At 31.7% G+C, this 20313-nt stretch overlaps 1 protein-coding gene across 2 annotated transcripts in view; it reads left to right on the top strand.

Annotated features, from left to right (window-relative positions):
• Npl4 (nuclear protein localization 4) overlaps positions 1-20313 on the top strand; it is an 83016-nt gene that overhangs the window by 26279 nt on the left and 36424 nt on the right. For both annotated transcript variants that reach the window (XM_075374964.1, XM_075374963.1), the window contains exons 9-10: positions 8946-9093; positions 16500-16660. In XM_075374964.1, coding sequence (XP_075231079.1) covers positions 8946-9093; positions 16500-16660 — 309 coding nt within the window. The remainder of the gene's footprint in view (positions 1-8945; positions 9094-16499; positions 16661-20313) is intronic.

Below are 20313 nucleotides of genomic sequence, written 5' to 3'. Positions count from 1 at the left end.
CTATGGTAACAGTCAAAAAGTAGGGTATGGGTTTTATGCATTTCTCAGTCAAAAAGTAGGGTATGGGTTTTATGCATTTCTCAATCTTTCATTACCCAAGGATTCCAAAAAACAGAAAAAGTGGGGGTAATGATCGTTCATACATGGGTTTGTACATCGATTGTACATGTGTTAGCTTGTTTGAAGCTTAATAACTTTTGACAGGATAAACTAATTTTTATTAAATTTTTGTACAGAGACTTGTGTAAATGAGGCGTTTATTTGGGGAAAATTATAGGTCAATGTGTCCAGGGGGTAGATAAATTTTTGGGGTCAATTTTCTCAAAATATTTTTTCCACTTTTTATTAAGCTCAGTACCTCTGTGCCTGCTTAACTTATCATTTAAAAAATAAAACTTTATTCCAAAATTTCTCAATTTTTTACCGATTTTTTTTGTTGTAGGCATAAGTAGTGCAAGTGACCCCAAAAAAATATTTGAAGCACAATATTGGTAGTGGGGAAGCTGATTAAAGTGTAAAAATATCAATTTTTTGTATTCTTTAAAATTTTTTTTTGTTTATTTAATATTATACTTTTAATATTATTAAAAGTTTAAATAATAAATTTGTAATGATATCATTACAGTAAAATTTTCATAATCCACCCTCCACCCCCAAAAAAGGAATCTTAGGAAACTTTTTATTGATTGTTCCTTTTACAGTGGAATTTTTTTTTAGTTTCTTAAATTTAACATAATAAATGTAAAAAAATAAAATTATTTTTCATGGAAGTAGATTTTGAAGGTGGAGGAACAAAATAAATTTAAAAAATACAGATTTTTTGAATTTCAAAAATTTTTTTAGGTTTATTTAAAATATGTTGTTAATTTTACAATGAAATTTTATCATAAATTATCCCCACTCCAAAAAAGAAATCTTAGATAACTTTTCATGTATAATTATTTTTCCACTATATAAGAATAAATTACGAATAACAGGAAAGTATTGCAATTTTGTTATCAGTTTTTTAATAAGATATTAATTATTCAGTTTGTAAATCAATGCATGTTGACAGTGCTACATCTGACAGTACTCTACAGCTTTAAATAAATTTTTTATTATAATTCAATGCTTAAAATATTTCTGAAACATACCTGATGTTGCACTAATGAAAACAAAAAATTGTTTTAGATGTAAAATTATACAGGTGGTTCTTGTAGTGTTAAAAAATAAAATAATGTTAAAAATAATGAAAAATGTTCATATAAACATGGATCCCCAGAAATACTCTGTTAGCAAGTACAGTTGGTGAAAGATTTCTCCCTGATTGCTGGACAAAGAGTGAAATAAAACCCAAATTAAGGGGTGAACTTAATGGTTTCATTTTGGTTTTGACCTGACAAATTGAATAGAATAGGTTTCAGAACCATATCTTGCAGTAGTTTTTATAATATCTGACATAAAACGGAAAGATTTGTTGTCTAAAAATACTTTTTTTAATTTTTAGTAGAAAAACTTTATTAAATAGCTATAAGGTGCATTAAACATTTTATTATAACTTGTAGAGAATTTCATTCTGAGAAAATTGATGTAAAATAACCCAATAAAAACAAATACAAGTTCAAGGTTTGAATTTATTACTAATACTTACCGGAACGGAACAGAAAGCTAGGGTAGCGGGAGTTTGTTTTCTCCCTACTAATTGCAGAACCTGGACAGCCCTGTTTTATCTGGCGGGTTATCATCTGTTTTGTGGCGGTTATAGATTTTAATTGTTTTATTTTATTTATGGATGGATTTCATATTTGCATTCCGGTCCCTTAGACCAGTGAGAAACAATTGACTGGGGCTGATATCAGGATATTAAGCGTGTATGTGCTTTGTATTTCCGGCAATATTCCCCTTCAGTCCGTCCTCTGAAGTCCTTTCGGTGCTAGAGCCTTATGGCCAAATAGGAATTTGCCTTCCGTGGGGGCCCTAGTGTTTGGAAGAAGCTTTTAGATACACATGTGTCCGGGAAGGGTGGTGGTGGGATCGCGTGGACACCGCATTGTGCTGGTTCACTAGAAACAGACATAAAAAGGAGTCATGTTCTGTATTGCAAGAAAGATATAACAGACCTCGTTCAGGACAATATGACAAACCTTCATGTTTCAACCTACCTACTTCTTTAATTTTTGTTTTTTCTTTTTATGAAGCGCGGAAAAATTGCTCTTAACGTTCTTGCTTATGCGCACGTGCGAAAAAACCATAATAATGTTTAAAAATATTTTAAAGTTAACAATTTATTTCATTTATCATTTTGAATAATTAAGTGGTCTACTAGTAATTAACACTGGTCAGGTAAAATACATTTCCATTAGTAATGCGGCTAGGTGTTTTTGACGCCACCTTTGATGGGCGCCAAGCCCCGGGAACTCTTACGGGTTTTGCCACAGTTTGAGTCTTGGTTATCACCCGCTGTGGTTTTCCCGAATTTTTGGCTTCTTTTGTCGTCTGTGGGGTAGTCTTAATTCTGGTTTTGGTCAGTTTTGAGGCCGAAACCTTCTTGGTCGCTGAAACCTATTGGGGCTTTTGCAGTGTGGGAGGAGGTGGCACCTCTTTTCCCACTGTCACTGGGCTGAACCTCTTGTGGCTAGGGTTTTGGTACCCCTGTGGCAACCCGCACCCAGCTAGGCCTGTCAGTGATCACAGACTTTTGTGAGGTGCCCTTTGTTGGGCTAAGTGCTCCTTGTAATAAGGGCATCCCCTATGATTTGCCGGATGAGGCCCCCTGCAATTCACGCATGATATGGCTCTTCTCATGACTTTAGGAAAGATATTTTTTTCGTGGTCCCCACCACATTTGACGCAGAGCTGTGCCCTGTGGCAGTAGTTTGATGAGTGGCTGAACTTTTGGCAACTGTGGCATTGAGGGGGGCTCCCTTGTGAAACGAATGCCGTCACTGTTAAAATATACTGTCCAGGTCATAGATGCCCCTGGTGGTTGGTGTTCTTTTAAGTGCCACAAGGCACGTAGGAGTTTCCCTACCATTCTTGTGGTCAGTTTCTTCACTGACGCCATGTCATAGCTTAGTGAGGAGAGCTCCTCTCCCACTTCTTCGCAGGTGGCCGCAAAGGGGATACCTCAGACCACGAATTAAGCTCCCTCTCCTTAGGGAGCTGGTAAGTGTGAAAGCTCCCTTTGAGTGCAAAAAGCTCTGCACTTCCTGGAAATTGCCTTTGCTGTTTAATTGCAGCCTTATTGAGAGCTTGGTGCTCTTTGAACAGGCGCCTGTGGACTGTGGCAGATATGGCTCTCGCCAGCATGGGTCACTCCCTTGGGCAGTCCAACATTATGGGTGGGATTTTCTTCTGCTTCTTGATTGGTGGTTGTAAGGGGGTTTCTCCTGGTGGTGGATGCCAGGTCCTGGCAGCCACCAGGACACCTTCCATGGACACCATGGACAACTTCCATGGTGGTGGCTGCTGTTTCTGGACCACCCTCGGTTGTGGTTGGCTCCATGGGTTCAATGTCCACGGCTACCAACGCCCTGTGCTTGGCCCTTTTTCGGGCTCCCAAGGTTTCAAACTCTCTGCTGGAAATTTCTGGGGATGGAGAATGAGGAGGTGGTGGTGGGCGATTAGTTGCCATTAGCTTAAAAAAAAAATTGTATCTAAATTTTAACACTAGTGTAAGTTTAAAATGTCAAAAATAATAAATTAACTTATTTAAAAAAAATAAAAATTAAGTGTATAATGGCTTACATTAGCATAAATTGATGCTACATTGATAATACAAGGATTGATAATACAAGGCGATAATTAAACCTGGAAAAGTGTCTATCAGTGAATGACTAAATAAAATTTAAGTAAAAATGATTTACTTAATACTAATCAGTATTTTATTTATAAAATAGTTCAAAAGTAATAAAATTACTTTGTCATAAGCCTAAAAATAAAATCTACATATTTAACTAATTGTTAGACACTTATTTAAAATAAAATAAAAGTAAACTGTGCTAAAATATATCCGGTTTGAGCGGAAGGTCAGACAAAAGATAGAACGCTATTGCTGGCTGGACTGGACGTCCTAATGGTATATTGGTGATGACACAAAATGTTATTCAGGTACACACACACACACACACACACACATCACAGAGCACTACAAAACACGTCCTTTCACAACCTCTGCTAGACAGAGACTTTAATACTTACCATGTGAAAATGAAGGGATTACATGTACAAAGCATGTTTGCTTTTCTATAAAGTGCATTGATACAAAATTGTGTTTTATTAAAAATAAAAATAAAATTAAAAAATTAATAAAAAAACAAAAAACTAGTACTAATTTATTCAGACAATAAAGTTTATGTTCCACTAGAATTAAAATACCGCATGTACTTTCAGCATGATGTTGTGCTTTACCAATTCTCAAGTGCCACATTGGCTTACTTAAATGAGCAATTTCCAAAGCAATGGATTGGCTGTGGCAGGCCACACTCCTGACCACCAAGATCACTTGATCTAACCATTAGATTTTTGTGTGTGGGGTTGGATGAAAAGTATTGTGTACAAGAGAAAAGTTTATATGTATGAAGAGTTGGATGCTCATATTACATATTCTACCGCACAAATTAAGTAAAGTTGTGCAGAATTGTGAAGAGCAGTGCTAGCAATCCTAAATCATGCAACCAAATGTAGGTATTTTAATAGAAAGACAATTTTTTTGAAAATTTACTGTAAACTTTATTAATTGTATCAATTAGATTTTTATTTTTTTAAAGTTGTGAGAATTATACGTTAATTTCATTTTCTGCAGTTAACATTTAAAGGTTTTCATAAAGTATACATTTGTATAAATGTATATGTATCTATTCAAGGGCTTTAAGTAAGGTCCAATTGGCTGCAGCTATGTAAGTTTTGTGTGGCTACAGAAACATGGAAGTGCCCCAGGTCCTGGCATGCCTTGCACAATTACAGACGCCATTTGCAGTCGTAGCATTGCTATGTATAATTTATTTGTGAAGTTGAAATATTTCAAATAATTGGGTGGCCTGCTAATTGTGAAATACAGTTGGTGATTCGAATGTTGAGTACAAGGAATGTGTCAGCAGTAGACATTCATTGTCAGATATGTGAGGTATATGGCCTAATTCAATAAGTGACCTAATAAGTGGCCTAATTCAATAAATTCAACAGGTAAGACTGTTGAAGAAGAATGGGTGGGACAATGTCCATGATGAACCATTATCAGGGCCAATCTTCTGTAATTGCAGACGATTTGGTGCACGAAGTTGACACAAAAATGTGTGAAGACCGGCGATTCACAATTTCCACTTTGTCACTGATATTCCCACAAGTTTCAAGGTCAGTGCTAAACAAAGTTGTTTCTGAAATCTTACAGTTCAAAAAACTGTGCTTGTGGTGAGTTCCCAGCTGTTTCTCAATATCACCAAAAAAGAGAATGGCTGGTTCTTTAACATTTTTGGCCTGATACAGTGAGGAAGGAGATGAACCTTTAGACCACATTGTCACAGGGAATGAGAGACATGGGTTTCTCACATCACTCTGGCATCAAAGTGCGGCTGTCAGTGGAATGGTAACATACAACATCTCCAGTTAAAGTGAGAGCCAAACAGACAATGTCAGCATGCAAGCACAAAGTTTCAGTTGCTTGTGATTGAAGTCAGGGATTTGAACCATAAAGTTGAGTTCACTAAGGGAACTAGGAATAAATTCCGATGTTGCAAACAACATTTCTTGTGGTATGTAATCTATTGAATTTTCCTCGATTATTATGAGACATTTACTCACAATAGCTCAATTAAACTGTAGAACTAGTGGTTTGTGCTTCTGCAAACTCAGTTAGCTAGTTCGGAGGGCAGCAAAGTAGTACAGTCTAGATGTCTGAAAGCAAACCTACAGCGAAGGTGAAGGCTGAGTCATAATTCACTGATATAAAAATATCTACTGAGGCATTTACATCGGTTGCACCCCAACGAGGCCTGGCTTATTATTGTAGGATGTAAAAAGTTAGAGGGTCAAAAGATGACCTCCATTAAAGTTCATCAGAGCTATGAATGGGGGGGAAGTGGTGTTGTGTGGTGACCGGAATCATCACAAGGCTTCTTTCCCTGCAGGGGTTGGATGCTTGCGATTGACACCGATGGTCAGCACATTTAGGAATATTTAGTTGATGACTAACTCTGTGAACACTTTGGACTTCGTTGAAAAGTAGTTCAATTCTTTCTGCGTTTTCAGTACTTGTTTTAGGCCTACATGATGAATGTTCTTTCAAAACGCTTTGGGTTTCCAAAAACTGTTCACACCACTTGAGTATTCTTTTTGTCACTCGAAGAAATTCTATAATAGACCCATGTATAATTTCTTTGTATGATAGTTACTGATTTTGTTTCTGTGATCCAGTATGTGCACTGTGATTTTTCTTGTTGCGCGGCAATGGTAATGAACTTTGGGCTTATAACAGATTAGCCTGTGCAACAGTTTGATGTAGTTGCTATCTGACAAGAATGTGTAACAAAAGATTAATTGTTGTTGTCCCTTCAACATTATGCATAAAAATTTGTTGAGTGCTGCAAAATAAATACTATAGTCGGTTCCGTTTTATTAGGACACAACAGGATCGGAGAATTTTGGCCCAATTAAACGGCTGGCCCTAATAAAAGAATTCAAAAATTGTAGCGTATGTGACACTGTATTGCATTAAACATAAGACACACATTCTATGTGCAAGTTCTACTGATATATACACAAGGTATGGTACACTGCAGTCGCAAAACTTTAATGTAAAAACTGAATGTTAATGTAGTTCAAAAACACCTGTTCATGTAGTCTACTGTTAAAATATGTACTGTGCTGTTTATGTAGGCTGCATGTAGTAATGAAATTAACTGAAAGGAAATGACCAATCATTATTTGTAGTTCCTTCCGATCTCAAAATAAAATAAATATTTTTTGTGTTAAACATATAAATAGAATAAATAGCCATGCATACACTACATAAAAGTCTCATCTGATTATTTTCTTTAAAAATTCATCTAACTTGTACTGTCGTTTTTGTTTTAATTACAGTCAACGAAATTTGCACAGATTTTCAGCTCCAATTGAGTACTGCCTTCACTTCCTTCCTGCATAAAAAACCATTGAAGTCCAACAATAAATTTTTTTTTCATTTTGAATTGTAACTTGTATTTCTGGTTCATCTTCATTGTCACTGGCTTCATCTGTTGTCTTGATAATTTTCAATTTGCTGCAGTGATGTGTTACCATCATTTTCCTGCATATTTTCTAGATCTTCTGGGTTAGAAAATCCACAATGGGCAAAACAATTTTTATTGTCTTTTTACTTACTCTCTCTTTACTTACTCCCCCAGCTGCTGTCGGCTACGAATTGAATTGCTTGCAACAAGTTGACTCTTGCACTTATTCCTCTAGCTGTAGAGCCAGAATTCAGTAAATTTTCTTCTATTTCTAGAAGAATGTGGTTCAACTTATGTTGGTAAATAGACTTCATATTTTTAAAAATTTCTGAGTCCAATGGTTGGATGAGGCTCGTTGTATTGGGTGGTTAAAATTCAATAGTAATATTTTTTAAACAGTTTGGTCGCAGATGAACAACACAATTGTCAATCAGTAGTATAATTTTTCTTAATTTTTTCTGCAATTTGACATCCCAGTTGCTAAGCCATTCTAATAAGATTGCCCTCATCATCCAAGAATTTTTATTAGAAACATAATGTACTGGCAAACTGTTCATTCTAAACCGCTTAAAACAATGAGGCTTGTCAACCTTCCCAATTATGGTAAGTTTTTTTTGGTCTTTTCCTGACATTAGCACAACAAAGCACAGTAACATGGTCCATAGATTTTTTGGATCTAGACAACACTTCATGTTTGTAGCATAAGGACCCATCCGGTGTAATACAATAATCAGCATTTTAAATGTCATTGGCAAACTCTTGAATTATTTTATATTTTCAATTCTTATGTCCATACATGTCAATTCTTATGCTGTACATGGCAACTACCTATTGGCATCTTTTCTTTTTCCTGTTTAGCCTCTGGTAATTACCTTTCAGATAATACTTCAGAGGATGATATGTATAAATGTAAATGAAGTATACTCTTCTACAGTCTCAGTTTGACCATTCCTGAGATGTGTGGTTAATTGAAACACAGCCACCAAAGAACACCGGTATCCACGATCTAGTATTCAAATCTTTGTAAAAATAACTGACTTTACTAGGACTTGAACGCTGGAACTATCGACTTCCAAATCAGCTGATTTGGGAAGAGGCGTCTACTATATTCATTTTTGAAATCCTGGAGTTCTTTTTTGGATATTGTGTATACACATACACGCATGCACACAAACTACTTTTTATTTTCTAAAAATAAATACCTCTGCTACTTATTTTAATTAAAATTAGTTAGGGTATTCAAAATGTAACTCTGGCGTTCAAGCAAAAATTCATTGATGTTATTTTTTTTTCAATTTATTATGTCTTTGTCATAATCTTATTTCAATTACATCAAACTTTCATTATTAAAATGCTATTTTTATATTTTGTATAAAATAATTCTTAGGGAAAAGTACATAATATTTTATAAAAAAATTATTCTGAAATTTCAGTTAACTTGTCTGAAAAAAATTAACCTTTCATTATGATTTATTGTTTATACTATTATCAGAATTTTATAAACAAGCTATAAAATTTTGAATTAAAATAGACAGTGGCATATTAATGATAATTTCATCAAAATTTATTAAATTGCTTCCTAAAACCTGTTCATTTTCTGTTACATACTGTAGAAAAGCTAAAAATCTAACTGTGAGTACTTCACTATTGAAGTTGACATTCTTAGGGTATTAGATTAACCATGTTTTATGGTTAATTTAATCTAAAATAATTTTTATTTATGCTTGCATATTAACAATCTATTTTCTTTTTTGTATATAGGTGAAACATGTTCGTAATGTCAATTCTCATTTCCTATCTGCTCAAGAATGTATTATGGCCGGACATTTTCAAAATCTCCATCCAAATCCCTGCCGTTTTTCTCCTAATGGTTGTTTTGGTTCTAAGTTTGTTACAATTTGTGTTACAGGTTTGTAGTTTTATATTTATACTTTTTATTATTATTTAATTATTTTATGTATCTTGTAGTTATTTATTCTATAACTTTAAACATAACTTAAGATTTTTGTGTTTTTTTAATATACTGGTAACCGGTTTACTATTATTTTATTGTATGTGCATTCAAATTTACAATTTTTTAACAACATAATTATTTTTTTGTATAACCATATAATTTGTATTTTAATGGATAGATGTTGATTACTTGATGTAAATTTATAAGATGCTGATGCAACCTGAGTAAATGAACTGAAAATGGGATTTTCTGAAATTAAAGATTTTTTCTGAAAAATAATTAAGTGGATTTCAAAATTAATTTTCAAAGTTTAAATGTTTGGCCAGTGTATTGACAGTTTTTATCCAGTGTATCCAGGCAGCTATTCTTAATTCTTTTCATTTTTATGATGTGCTCACTGTGTGACAATCTGGAAGTCATGAATCATAAATTGACTTACATATGATTACTATTTAATTGTTTGTAATATAAATAGTGTTTTGTATTCATGTACCTTATCTGCCATATTGTTTGTCTTAAATTTGAAATTACTCTTTTTAAATTTGAGAATACAGATCTTCAAAATGTAGTTTTAAAGATCTGACTTGGTTGGATCAAAAAATTTGGTAAGTTTTTATCTCTAATGAACCTTAATATACACTCTGCAGCAACCTTTTTTCAAATATTCAGATTTGTAAGTAATTCTATTTTAACAAATTTTCTTTTGTCCATTCAAATGTGCTAAATGTTTTCATCATTAGTTTATAATACAAACACTTGTGCCATTCATAAAATTATTATTTTTTTGTTGATATTGTAGATACTTTTTCAATTAACAATAATGGTCTTTGATGATGATTAAATGAAAATTAAAAATCTGACATTTATAGATTATTTAGTGATAAAACATTTGAACTATGATGTCATATGCAGATGATAATTATTCACTAAAGGAAGTAAGACCAACACTAGCCATATTGTGATATGAATGCTGCCAATGCAATAACATATGAAACATTATTATTTCAGGAAAGAAACCTTGATTCTGGAAACTTTTTTAAGTTTTGTCATAAAAACTTAACTATAAATCAACATTGTGGTTTGGTATCACTAAAAAGATTATTCTTTAATATATATATATATATATATATATATATATATATATATATGTTTGAAAACATAATGCCTGTGAGAAAATATATTAGCAGTTTTATCTGTGTTTGTGGTTTGACATAAAACCTTGAAAATACTGATTGGAAAGGATTCTCTTCCAAACAAGAATACAATACTGCAGGCCATGCCAATAATCATTTATTTTCATTATACATTTGTTTAAAAAACATGTGTTCTAGAAAGGTATAAAATGAAACTTAAGCAATGCTGTATATTACTATAGTAATCATTTAGGAAAGTTTGTGTTTTACATTTTTTTAAATGTAACTGTAATTAGTGTTGAAGCTTGCAACATTCAAATCCTGAAACTAAATATCTTTTCTGGTCAGGAATATAATAAAATAATTTTCATAATTTAAAATCAGATAGATGCTAATTGTGTGAATGCTTTAAAATAACATTGAGTTACCCACAACATTTACCATTTTTAGTGAAATTAGGTGTAGTGAGGGGTTGTATGATTCCTCTCTGGCTATATGTGGGTCAATCTTTCTCAAGTAAATATTTATTAACTTTAGATTTCCTTAGCACTTACTAGAAATAATGGAAAGTTTGCCTGACATAGGTACAAGTATGACCAAAAGACTATTTGTCAAGTACAATCCTTTAGATGGCTTGCTGCAAAGTTTCATAATCATGCATTTAGTTGCTTGTTTGTGGAGCTCAAGTAAAGCAAACAAGTTTCCACATTTTGAAAGATGTATAAAATTGAAGTTCAACCTTTGCAAAGAAGTTGTTCTGAAAGGTGTAATCCCAATGAACTTACAGGAAAGAATTAGATTTTAATTTAATGGATTCTTCTTCTTCTTCTTCTTCATTTTCAACAGTAAAAAAGTGGGCCACTTAATTTAAATATGGCCATTTTCACCCATTCAAGATGATAAATGCTCAGATTGCCCAAAAACCCATATGACCTATGACATTGTCTTATAAATCCATAATACCATATTCTATAAATACGACTGAAGGTAAGCAAGTTTGCTGACATTGCAAATATCTCTATAGACCATGTCCATTAAATTTTATTTGATGTTTTCAGTATAAAAAGCTTTCTGCTCAGTAGGTAGTGCTGCATTTGTTAACAGTGGATTTAATATGTATTTGAATGAACACTTCTCAAGGGTGTTTAAAAATTATTTAAACACGATTTTTGTGAGTGACTTCGATTTTTTATAAAAGTAGATAAAATGTGCACACCATTACATACCAGTGACCAAAAAGCTGTCCAAACATTGGGTAGGAGAAGGTGAAAGTGCTCCAAAGAAAGCAAAAATGGTTCCATCTGTAGAAAAATTCATGGCTATGGGTTTTTGGGATCCTACTGGCGTGGTGTTCATAGACTACATGGAAAAAGACAGAGAAATATTATCAGGGAGTATTATGGTTCATTAATGGATTATTTGAAGGGTACTATTCAGGCTAAACAGTCACATCTAGCAAATAAGAAAGTATTTTTTTACTACATTAATGCACATGCATTAATATGTTGGGTTATAACTGCAAAGCTTTACAGCCTATTCTTCAAAGTGCTTCTAAATGAGGCCATATTCACCCTGATTTGGTTCTCAGTGATTGCTTCCTTTTTCCAAACTTGAAGAAAGGCTTGCTGGATGAAAATTCTCTTCAATTCATGATGTCAGAGCTGAGGCAACTGCTTATTTGTAGTGTTTGACCAATCACACTACATTATATGAGGGTATTAGAAAGTTGGAAAGTGTTGGTCTAAATGTATCAAATTGCAAGGTTAAATAAAAAATTAATTTTTAAAAAATCGTGTGTTTCTTTGTCAAGTCGAGAATTTCTGAATGGCTCTCGTATTTATTCATTTTGATTAAAAATATTCTGTTGTATTTATTATTTCATCAAAGGATCATGTATAGGTGCAGACCTTTAACATTCACTGGTATTGGTTTGATTTTTCATCTAGAATGCTGTAATGTAATTCTTGCTTTAATATTTGTAATTCGTTTATGTTCCATATGTGAAATTAGTTTTATGCTATGCATTTATACCGAAGCAGTAGTAGAGAATACTATAAGTCAGATTCCATCCTCTGATTTTTAAAGTATTATATTATATTATTGTTTTACATTTAATTTACCTGTGTGTTTTGTTTGTTATAAAAATGAATCAACTGTCCTAAATAAATAAACTAATACATCCTAATTAGAATTCTAATGACATGGTTATAGCTTACAGTTATAAGAAAAAAATACTGAAATTAATTAAAGTAATTCTTAATTAGTTAAAGTGTTTATTTCATAATTATTCTGGTGATTCATGACAAAAGTGCAGAAAGATGGAGGTGTAGATGATTACCAAAATGTCAAATTATAAATGTTTTTCGTTTGAAAAATCATGTAATGTAATAATGTAGGTAGTACTTCATGGCTTGAATTACTTTTCCAATTTTTACATTTTATTATATATGCCTTAAAAATAATTAAGAAAAAATTTCTACACACATAGTAGTATTGAAACAAAAGCCACTGTAACATATGTACAAACAGAAAATGGTTTGAATATTTCACTTCAAGATCTAAATTCAGGCTGAAAAGTAATTATGTATTACATTACAATACATGTGAATCTATTTGTATTAAGTATAATTGCTAGCTATTAATTATTGTTATAGCAATTCATTTGAAAGAATTTTGTAACCTAATTGGAATGAGTAATCATTTATAATATAAAATTCATGTATATCATCATTTATAGTATTAAAATATATATGTAACAGTAATTACTGACAGTGCATTACTAAATTATTACCACAAGTGTAGTTGTATAAGATACATGAACAGATTCATTCCACTACCTATGTGATATAGGTAGTGGAATGAATACGGTAGATATAAATATCTAAAGCACTGTGATAGTGCTTTAGATAAAAAAAATTTATTGATTTTTGATGTATATCACATTAGTGGGTAGCCAGATCACTTGACCTTTCACCATGTTTTATTTCTCCAAGATGTTTGTAAAATCAAGTAATATCTGAAGTATGTTATTTTTAAAATTTCCTGATTCACTGAAACACTTTTATTACCTAGAACAGCAATAAATGACAAAAAAAGTGTGTGTACACTAGCCAGAACCTGGACCCTTGGGGCTGAGGTCAGCCCATGTGAATCCTGGAACCAGATCAGGGGCTCCTCAGGGCCTTCCAGGGCTAAGGGGCCTACCCCATGTTTGCAGAGCTTACTTTGCACACCATTTCCAATTTGCCAGGGGGACTGGTGCCCTGGTGCCCTGGAAACCTTGTTTCAGTCGCCATTCCCATCTACCCAGAGGACTTCAGCTCCTGGGTGCATACACATGCACTGTACATATCCTCATGGTTGTGAGAATAATACTGATAAATAATAATTATAATATTATTCAGGCTTTATAGAAACCTAAAAAAGAAACTAAATTACAAAAGCTAAAATAACAGTAACCATGTTAACTAAAGTACACCCATCTTTGACAACGAAAAATTAATAACTTATTTATTTACCATGGTGGCAGAAATATAATAATGAAGTAAAAGAATTAATCTATTTTTTCCTTAATGAACATCTTTAATTCACAACTTCATCCTCCTTGGGGCAAAGAAATAATGAAAATGTTTAATATAACATAAGGCCTTAACCTTCAAGGGAGTTAAGGCCTTGGTTGACAGCTTAAAACCTTCCCTGGGATATCCTGCAAATTTGAGAATAATTATCAGTCAGTTGGATCTTGCATGAAGCAATAACAAACAGACAAACTTTACATATATATACACAGATTTCCAAATAATCATAAAGTTAGACATCAACCTAACCTACTAACAAATACCCTGTTTGAATTTTGAAAATCAGATTATTGGTTGCGGAGATATTATAAGAGCACCCCATTACACCTTTCTTTACTTAGAGTAGATTAGATACAGATACCTGGTAAAAATTATATAGATGTTTAAATATATTTTGCCAAGTGAATTAAGTTTTTGTACTTTTTTCAGCGAACGACTTCTTATCTCTTTTTTAAAATTTATTTTCTTCTTATTTCCATTTGAATAAAACTTTCTGAGTTTCTTTCTTTCTGAAAGGAGTTTCACTGCCTGTCTTTCTGGTACTTTTTATTGATGCAGGATCTTCCAGTTCCAATTTTCTGGAATCTGTCTGTCTTTGATTGTTCATTCAGGTGGAAGAGTGTTTTTATTTATTTTATTTTTTTTCATTATATATTAATATGAATTTTTGTTAGTTATATTAAACATGTTATAGGTCATCTGTTAGTTAATATGGATTTTCTTTTCATTAAATTCTCCTTTTAATCTCTGTTCTACACTAACTCTTGAACCTCAGCATAAGTATTATTAAAAATCTTCAATTATCTGTTGTATAAATAAAACATTCTTTGTACAAAAATTCTTTCTCTTTGTAGGCTGCCTATAAAGAAACCCAACTTTATATTTGAATAATTTTTTTGGAATTTGCACATTATTCTACCATATTATTTTTCAAATAATGAATTGTTTCCTGCCTCACTCTTAGCATTTTTTCACTGTGAATTGTATTTGTGTAATAAAGTGCATTTGAAAAGTAACTATACTCCTATTGTCCAATAGTTCAACATAAGTAACATCAACTTATCTTAAAGTGGTTGTTGGAAAGGTTCCCCATGACCTGATATATCTGCACACATTTCTTCTTGTTCTCAAAGACACACAAGTTGTTAATGCCTAACTCGTGGCTGAATGAGAAGTGTTTTGGCATCTTGTGTGAAGGTCCCAGGTTTGAATTATAGTCAGGCATGGCATCTTTTCATGCGTTACCAATTTCCACCAAGCTAATGACCATAGCTATTGATGCCCACTCTTTCATAACAAGTAGTTCATGCAGAATGTTCTAGGTGAAATCATGAAAAACAGGCGGTGGGGTGTTACCCCGATAAACATTACTGTATGCATAATCCCAGAAGTAAAAATCCTGTAAACTTAAGCCCAGAGGATGAGATGGTCACAAACCATTAGAAATGATTTTATCCCTGAAAACTTAATAGACTGCAGGTGTATGCAAGGTCTTGCCATCTGGTTGAATCCAAACATTATTAATTTCGTTATTGGTTAGTTCTACCATGAACTGTTGAATGATTTTGTTATAATGAAGGAAATCTATTATTTATGTGAAGAATATTGGATCAGCTATATTTCTAGTCATGTGTAGGAATTTCATGTAATGCAGACCATAAACTGAGTTCTGTGTGTCCATATACCCTAATAAATGGAACCATGCCTTTTCAGTATAGAAAACATATCAGAGTTATTTGCTAGAAACTTCCACAATCTATATCCAATAACCTTTGAACCACATTCACTTTTTATGGGAAAAGATTGAACTTCTCATGAACTGCTGTATTTACATTTGCAACACCAATGTTTTTCAGTCAGGCTAACTTTCACATAGACAGGTTGGGACTATGTTGCATAGCAGCTGATATGTCTTTCAGTTTTTCTTCACTGATAGTCTTCTTTCACAGTTTTTTACCAATCCAGCCTCCCTAAATTTCTCAATTTGCGCTCTTACACTATGTTGATTAGGGACCAGTGTCATGGAAATCTAATGAAAAACGACTTTCACTGTCTATGTGTACTCGCCATGCTTACAGAAGACATATTCGGTGAGAAATATTTGCTGTTCTAAAGTTAACACAATTCTGAGCACATATAGAAAGATATGGTTTCAATTGTTTAAAGGAGACAAACACACAATGAACAACAACAAAAACAGAAACAGCTTCTTGTCTCAAGGCCATCAGCCTGACTGACTCGCCAAAGCAAACTGCACACAATGCAGGATTTTCAACCATTGCAGAAAACATTACTAGCAGTGTATGGAATACAATCCCTCAACATATAATTATTTTTATATAGTGTATAACTACTTTTTGAGTACACTGTATATACATATATATATATATATATATATATTGTCCTGCTTACATAAAATCTGATGATGTTTGAAGAGTTAGAGCTAATACAATTTAACATTTTTGAAAATTATATCTGTCTCTGTTACTATTTATATTTACTAATTGAGAAGTTAAATAAATGTGTGTGTGATAGCCTCATCACTTCTTTAGGAATATCAAGATTGCTGTGATTTTAGAATATGATAAAAGTTATTATTTTTTAAAGTAGTTGCTTTTTTCTTAATTAATAAGTTTCTTTTTATTTTAAGGTGATGCAACAAATCAGGTTCATATGGAAGGATATAGTGTATCGAACCAGTGTATGGGATTAGTCAGAGATCAGTGCCTCATACCTACAAAAGATGCTGCAGAACTAGGGTATATAAAAGAATCATCTGATAAGCAGTATGTTCCAGATGTCTACTATAAGGTATGTATATCTTAAGGTATTTATTATATTTTTTTTTTATCATAAACATTTTATGTATTTTTCTTGTTTCATCTATTCTTGGTTGGTTAATTAAAAATAAAAACGAATAAACCATTAGCTGAAAGTATTTTTTAACAATTATAAATTATTTAATTTCTCTGTTATAAGAACAAATATTTTTCCATCTTCCTTTAATTTTATTCAGTGGAGGATGGATGTATCTGTTGAATTTGTTTAAGGTAGGTGCTGTTTGTGTCTTTTTTTAAATAAATCTTTGTGCTATTCAACCTTTGTAAGCAGAAGTGCATGAGGTCATGGTGGGGGATCTGATGAGAAGTTTCAGTGGTTTAGATATTTTTAGGTTTTTAAGCTTTGGATTACATAAAATAACAATTGTTTGTATTTAATTTATTCAACAAAAATTGTTTTGTAAGAATTGTTTGTTTATTAATTGATATTTGTTATCATTTTTCTATTTTAAGTATTTTTTTTATGCAGATGGTTTCTGAGTAGTTTTTTGTTTTCTACTTATAGTCATTAACTATTAGATTACACTATCAGTCTGGATACATTACAAGTTGTTAATATTTAATGAGCTTTTCAGTTAATATATTTATAAATGTAGTAGTACCTCTTTTAATAAGAAAATATAATAAAATAATGAAAATTCCATTTAATTTTTATTAAGGCTTAATTCTGTATTATAGTTTGCGATAACACAAAATAAATTTGAATTTTCTCATAGAATTGCAGCTTCTAATCTGTTGATTATCATAATCTGGATTTAATCTTTCATTGAAATGTTTTGTTTCACATATGTTTTCAAAACATGCTTTTCACATTTTCTTTGTATTGTTTTTAGTTGAAGATATAATTAAATTTGCTTTATTAAGTTAATTTTTTTTTTGTACATGGATTTCTTCTTTCAGAAGAGAGTAGATCATACTATAATGTAGGAGTATACTAATTAAAACAGCTTGTTTGATGCTATAAACAGAACAGGTTATGATCTTAAGTCTGAAATGTAAAAAAATTTAACATCAACTGAGCTCTTATGTTCACTGGGCAAAGCCAGGCTCCCATTAAAGCCCATCTGTATGGGGGGGGGGGGGCTTCAACCAGAAGCATCACAAGGCTTCTTCTTGTATGGGGTTGGGATGTGCAAACCAGGACATAATATATTAAAAGTTTGCCGTTTATTTTGGTATATTTATGAGGAGAAGTAAATTCACAATTGAGGGCAGTACTGCAGTCTTTATTTCTTCATTTTTTCTTATGATAATATTATTGCTAACATGAGTAAAACTCGGCACATATCTCTTGATTTCCCCATTCCATCATAGTCTTATTATACTTTTGCACTTTATTTAGCATTCTTTCTTTCCTGAGTTTCTAAATTTTTCATCTTGTTGTCTGTCTTGTTTTACATTTTATTTTTCTGATACATTTCATTTTTAAGTTTAAATTTGCTTCAAACAGTCTGTCATCTTCTTTGTCTTGGTAATCATAACTTGTAATATTATATTTACTTGACATAAGACTTGTAATGGATAGCTTTCTTTTATAATAACTTTTTATCTGAATTTGTTAAAACAATACATAATTGTTTTATTGAAACTTTTGTATTCTTTAAAAACCTTTAATAGGTTTGGTTGTTTATGTAAAAATGTTAGGTTGTTATTTGTTTTATTTTACCTCCTTTTTAAAAGTAGAATTTTTAATTAAAAAAAGCCGACAACACAGTTGTAGGACTTTCCCATCATGCGGCTTTTTTCTCATGTACAGCTTACAGACACAACTTAATTTAAAATGTTTATCATTATATTTAAATATAATATTTTTTGTTTATTTAATTCAGTGATTCTAACTAAAGTGCATGTGCATACCGCATTTCATTCGCATGGGTGTGATAGTACTAGCGGCCACTTTAAATACTTTTTTCCACCTTAAATATTATTAATTTATTAATTCTACCACTCACCTGTGATGTAACAATATAGCAGTTGACTTCTGCAGCTATAGTCAGTGCTACACTAGCGCTCTTTGTGATGAGAGGGAGTACTATTGATACATACCCACTTAGCCACTAGTTTATTTAGAGCATTTTAAGGGTTAGTGTGCAATTTTGCAATAATATATTTTTTTTAAATATTATTTTTTAATTGTTAATAAATGTGCCTAAGAAAAATAAAATCTTAATTAGGTAAAATCTTAAGATACTGAGAGTAACCTTGTTCTACAGCCTCACCCCCTTGAACTTTTAAGTTGAAGATTTAATGGCATTTCAATATATAGAAAAGTAATCTGACCAAGTTTGGTAAAAATCGGTCAAGTAGTTCTGGATAAGGTGATTTAGAGGGCCAACACTGAATATACACACTACATTTGAACATCCAGAAAATTTCCTTTCGGTCTTTTGGATTTCTTAAGTGTCAAAATGTAAAAATCTGTGAAAATCACATATGCCCAAATTGGGCTGATTACAGTACATTCTGTTCTAAAGCTATAGTGCTAGACAGGAAAGTAAAAGAACCATACAACTTTAAAATGATGACAACTAGTTTTATTTTCCATGATATGGCTTTTCCCATATTTACTCAAAAATAAAAAAAAGAAGATTTTGCTGTTCTGTTAAATAAAGGAAGAAAGGATTGGGGAATATTTAAGGAGCATTGGGGAGAAAAATAAGATTCTTAATTTACATGATCAAAATAACACTTGTGTATTAACTTAGGAAACATTTATTTCTCGTGATTTAAACACTCAATATTTATTTATAATAATGATAATATTTGTAGATTCATCGATAGTATAAATCTTACAGAGGGTTCGTATATGTTTAACTTTCTTTTATTATAAATAAAAGTTTATTTATAGTTTTTTAAATTTTTTTTAGTTATGTTTAAACAATTTTGTGATAACATTTCTTAATAAATATAAAAAAAAAAAATTATAGACAATTTTATATAATATTGCAATAATTCATACAGTAAAACCTTAGTGATTTTTAATCAAGTTATATCAAAATAATGCTGAATGAGTAGCTTATGTATATCTTTTTAATTATGAGTCTGTATTAAAATTATATTCTAGTGTATTACGCTTTACTAAATACTGTGGTTAATTACTTATTTCGTAATTTACTATACACTCTTATTGTTTCATTTCATAACTATTTCTTTACTCTTGTAATAAGGACAAAATCTCTTTCAACCCAACCACAAAGTTAAAAATCATTAACTTTGATTATTTTTTACCAGTGCATTTGAGATGTAGAAACCTTAAGTTGAGAATAATTTGAAATAAAACTTGAGAGATACTGGAAAACATTTTTCAGTCATTTTAACAATTATACAAACAAGAAATGTAGAAGCATAATTAAGTCACAGTATATGCAGGCCTCTAAGTTTTCTTATCATTTAAAAATATAATATATAATTGTCAATTATGAATCAAAAGCAGTCACGTAATGTGATGTAATGATAAGTTTAAGTTAATTATTGCAATTAGAAATTCTATTACAAAATGTTTAGATATAAGTCTTATATAAGTGAAAGTCAAATATATAGACTATGTCCCATCTGGTAAAGTTGCTGTTCTTTTAAATACAGTTTAATGGTAAATATAAAACATATTTGATTAAAAATTCAATT

Source organism: Lycorma delicatula, chromosome 9, assembly GCF_047948215.1.
Source record: "Lycorma delicatula isolate Av1 chromosome 9, ASM4794821v1, whole genome shotgun sequence".
Lineage (NCBI taxonomy): Eukaryota > Metazoa > Arthropoda > Insecta > Hemiptera > Fulgoridae > Lycorma > Lycorma delicatula.
Note: the sequence above shows the minus strand (reverse complement) of the source record. Positions and strands in the feature narration are given on the sequence as shown.